Genomic DNA, 4,466 nt, shown 5'->3' with positions numbered 1-4,466 from the left:
AAAATTTATTTTTTTATTTAAAATAATTTTTTTAATTTTTTTAGATTGTTTTGATGTTAAAAATAATTTAAAATAAATAAATAAAATTATTATTTTAATGTATTTTTGAGAAAAAAAAACATTTTAAAAAACAGGTATTATTACACTCTATTAAAGAACCAATTCAACTCAAAATTTTAAGCTGTTATGTGAGGTTCTACACGATATTATTTATAAATGTACATTGCCTTTAATTAAGAAAATTTAAAGTATTAAAGTATTATGTGAGTCCAATATTATGTTGTCCTGTCTGACTGTATTGGTTTTTTTTGTAAGGTGTTATAGCTTGTGTTGTTTATGATTATATATTAATTAATCCTAATAAATTTTTATATATTTTTTTAATTAGAAAGTTGAATATTTACAAATTACATCTTTTATATTTAATTTTTAATAAATTTATATAAAGCTTGATTATGTTTAGTGAGCGTTTGGAAACGCGGTTGTAACTGCGTTTCTAAAAAAATAAATTTTTTTTGTATGTTTTAGATCGTTTTGATGCACTGATTTTAAAAATAATTTTAAAAAAATAAAAAAACATCATTTTGATGCATTTTATTAAAAAACACTTTAAAAAATAATTACAACCACACTCTCAAACAGTAAACTCGACTACCTCATGCGGCTTATGATTTCGTATTGTGTCAAAAGTTCTATAAGAAATTTTTTCAAAGATTTATGTTTTTTTTTATTATTATTGTGGATTGAATATTCTTGAGGGCATCTTTCCCAAATTAATTAATAGATAGCGTATAATGCTTGCTCTTTATTTATTCATTTATTTGTTATCAAAACACCCTAATCATCAATCATTTGTCAAATATCTTAGGTGAAACCTTCCCATGAGTAAGATTATGATATAATTGGAATTGTGCAGCAAATGTCAACTTCCTTTTAAAATCTCCAATTTCGGATAATTAATCAATAAAAAAAATCTATGATGAAGCGTGTTTTCTTGGTTCTTAGGTTATTGTGTTAATTTGTCTTTTCTTTTTAATTTTATTATTATCAAAATAAATATTGTAACCTCTAGATATTAAGAGGGATATATAAAAATATATCCCACTAAACAATGATAAAAGAATTTTAAAAAATCAACATGAATATTATAAATTTTCTCAGTAAACAAACACACTTGTTTCAAATATTTAAGGTTAGGTTGAGAATCAAATTGGGACAATTTCTCATAGTTGACTAATGGCTATAGTAACTTTAATAAAAGAAGAAAGCTTGTGTGTTCAATAAAGTAAGGGTGGATTTTTTTCAAAGTTATTAAATTAAGTTTGGTCATATGAATTGTTTATCCAATAAATTAATTTGGTTTAAATTGTGTTTTAATTTAATCTAATTTTAAAATTGATATTATTAAATTCTAGTGACTAACATAGTTAATTCACAACTTAATTAATTTAGTCAGATTTAACGTAAAAATAACTCGATAAAAATAAATTATTTTATTTTAAAAATTAAAATGATAATTTTTTTAAAATAGTATATTTAAATTAATTGATAAAGCAACAAATAACGTATTGTTTTTCAAATATGATTTCAAATATAGACATGACAACTATAATTGTTTTTCCAAAACAGAAATTTTTACTCTTTTCATACGTTTCTTCTGTATGCTCTTTAATTATGAGCCATTAATAAAAGGCAATGGACCGTTTGACGCCCATAATAATAATAATTAAAAAAAAAAAAAAAAACCCTGTATTCCAAAACTGCCCCCCATTAAAAGCAGCCCCCAAAAATTCCCATTCCATCTTGTTTCCGGTTTCCGGTCGGCAAAGTAGCCGACAAAGCGCGGAAGATTTCGGAAGAACATTAACCCCTGCTGAATTACTAATATGCCCCTCCAAGCCCAAAACTATTACTACTAGCATTTTTGCATTTGCATTTTCTAGGGTTTACTTGCTATTAATATATGAAAAAAATAGGAGGGTTATAATTCCAAAATGGGAATGTTTTGTGGTTTTTTTAGGAGTAGGAGAGGATAAATAAATCAAAATTACAAACATTTTTTATTTACTGGAGAAATAGAGTTGAATTTAAAGTTTTTAAATTCAAAGATGCTTTCGTAATTTAAAATCAAAATTACATCTCACCTATATCTTTTATTAATTTAACTGGACATTATAAATGTATATTAATTATTTTCTTATATAAACAATGATTATTAGTGACATGATCGTGATTAACCTAAATATATATTTTATAGTGTTATTTATCATCGATTATATATATATATATATATATATATATATATATATATATATATATATTTTGTTTTTTTCAAAAATAAAATAAAACAGAAAAATGAAAAACCTCTTGTGAAAATTTGGATAAGCCACGAGGGCATTATAGTCATTAAACCACTTCCCTCATTAACCCCAGCATATGCATAGAACTAAACCCCCTAAACCCCCCTCTCCCTCTCTCACTATTTATAGAGAGAGAAACATACACTGAGTCAACATTTCTAGTGAGAGAAACAACTCAGAACCCAACAAAACACAAAACAAAACAAAACGAAACCCAGTTTTCTTACAGCCTCAAAAGCATGGCCACTCACTTGCCTGATGACTTCAAGTGTCCAATTTCTCTAGAAATCATGTCCGACCCGGTTATTCTCTCTTCGGGTCACACCTTTGACCGCTCCTCAATTCAACGGTGGCTCGACTCCGGCCACCGTACTTGTCCAATTACCAAACTCCCCTTGCCTGAGCACCCTTGTCTTATCCCCAACCACGCCTTGAGAAGCCTGATTTCCAGCTTCACCATCCCAAAATCACAACCAGACCCCAACCCGTGTCGGAACCTGAACCCGGACCAATCGAAGAAATACCAAACCCAGCTTCTAATCTACACTCTCGTGTCCCCATCTTCGACGCTGGAGTCGAAGCTTCACTCCCTGAGTCAACTCACTAGACTCACCAAGCTGGACTCGGGACCCCGCCGCCAACTTACCGAGTCCGGTGCTGTCTCAGCGGTTCTAAACTGTGTCAACTCGACCGAGTCGGAAATCCAAGAGAAAGCGCTGGCCCTCCTCCTTAATCTCTCTCTTGATGATGATAACAAGGTGGGCCTTGTCGCTGAAGGTGTAATTAGTCGGGTCATAAATGTTATACGGGCTGGGTCGGCAAGTTCCCGGGCCATCGGTTGCACAATTTTGACGAGCTTGGCTGTTGTGGAAGTAAACAAAGCTACAATCGGAGCCTACCCAAATGCGATAAAAACGCTTATTTGGGTTCTTTATAGTGGCAAAGGGCGTGAAGTGAGAGAAGCAGCCACTGCATTGTATGCAATTTGTTCATTTGTTGATAATAGGAAGCGTGCTGTGGAGTGTGGGGCTGTGCCACTTTTGATGAAAATTGGTGGGATGGGGCTGGAAAGAGCGGTGGAAGTTTTGAGTTTGTTGGTGAAATGTAAGGAAGGGAGGGAAGAAATGAGGAAGGTTAATGGGTGTTTGGAGGTTTTGGTTAAGGTCATTAGGAATGGGAGTGAAAGAGGGGTGCAATGCGCGCTTTTGACATTGACTTGTTTGTGTTGTTTCGCGGAGGAAATGCGTGTTGAGGCGGAAAAAGAAGGGGTTTTGGAGATTTGTGTTGGGTTTTTGGATGACGAGAATGAGAAAATTAGAAGACATGCTTCAAGTTTGGTGCAAACTTTAAGTGGTAGGGGGTAGCATGAAGAGATTGTTGGTGGAGGGTGAAGAGTCTTTTGAGGGATGGAGGTGGATTTTGGGGTTTGTTTTGGGGATATGGGCTTATTTGGGTTTGTTGGATAGTTTCGTGTACAAACAAAGGAATCGGAGGTTTGATAGGGGATATGGGATATGTTTTTCTTTTCTTTTCTTTTTAGTTTTGTAAATTTTAATAAGTCAAATCTCTGAAATTTAATGGTTGTAGTTGAAAAGGTTTCAAATTGGAAAATTGTCTCCAATCTACTTTTAATTTTTGCCATTTCCTTTCCTGTTCTTTTGTTTTTTGAAGGGTTTTATAGTTTTCTTGATTTTGATGTTGGCAAAGGAGTATCTGAATTGTAAATTTATTGATATGGCAACTGTTTCTGTTCTGTCAAGTACTGCGATTGAAGGTAGTTTGAATGCAAAAGGAAACAATAAGATATGGTAGCTATGCTGTTTTTACGTTATAATATGTTAAATCGGATCCTTTTAAGCTCAAGCCAGTGATTTGGATGGCATTTTCTGGAGTTTAGAACTTCAACTCATCGGCATTGTTCAACAAATTTGCTTCATCATTGCTGTCATTCCTTCCCACCGATGGTCTTGGTGCTTTCTCTATTTTCTTGAATGCATCCATTGATTTATTTTCTCTTTTTCGACCTTGCTTGGATTGCTATTGTTTGTTATGTTGAGACTGCAAGGTAGGTTATGGGATTGGGACGAACTCTCGCATCTGTTATCT

The 4,466-nt window shown here is 32.6% G+C and overlaps 1 protein-coding gene across 1 annotated transcript; it reads left to right on the top strand.

Moving 5' to 3' along the window:
- Positions 1-2,466: 2,466 nt before the first annotated feature.
- On the top strand, positions 2,467-4,119 carry LOC112323427 (U-box domain-containing protein 8). Its single transcript, XM_024581657.2, has one exon. It carries the CDS (start codon positions 2,600-2,602, stop codon positions 3,722-3,724), a length of 1,125 nt encoding a protein of 374 aa, XP_024437425.1. The 5' UTR covers positions 2,467-2,599; the 3' UTR covers positions 3,725-4,119.
- Positions 4,120-4,466: the final 347 nt, after the last annotated feature.

The sequence above is a fragment of the Populus trichocarpa genome, chromosome 11 (assembly GCF_000002775.5).
Source record: "Populus trichocarpa isolate Nisqually-1 chromosome 11, P.trichocarpa_v4.1, whole genome shotgun sequence".
In the NCBI taxonomy this organism is placed as follows: Eukaryota; Viridiplantae; Streptophyta; class Magnoliopsida; order Malpighiales; family Salicaceae; genus Populus; species Populus trichocarpa.
Note: the sequence above shows the minus strand (reverse complement) of the source record. Positions and strands in the feature narration are given on the sequence as shown.

Bases quoted from the DNA above. Each gene is read 5' to 3' on its own strand.
- LOC112323427 (XM_024581657.2), top strand. From the start codon at position 2,600: ATGGCCACTCACTTGCCTGATGACTTCAAGTGTCCAATTTCTCTAGAA.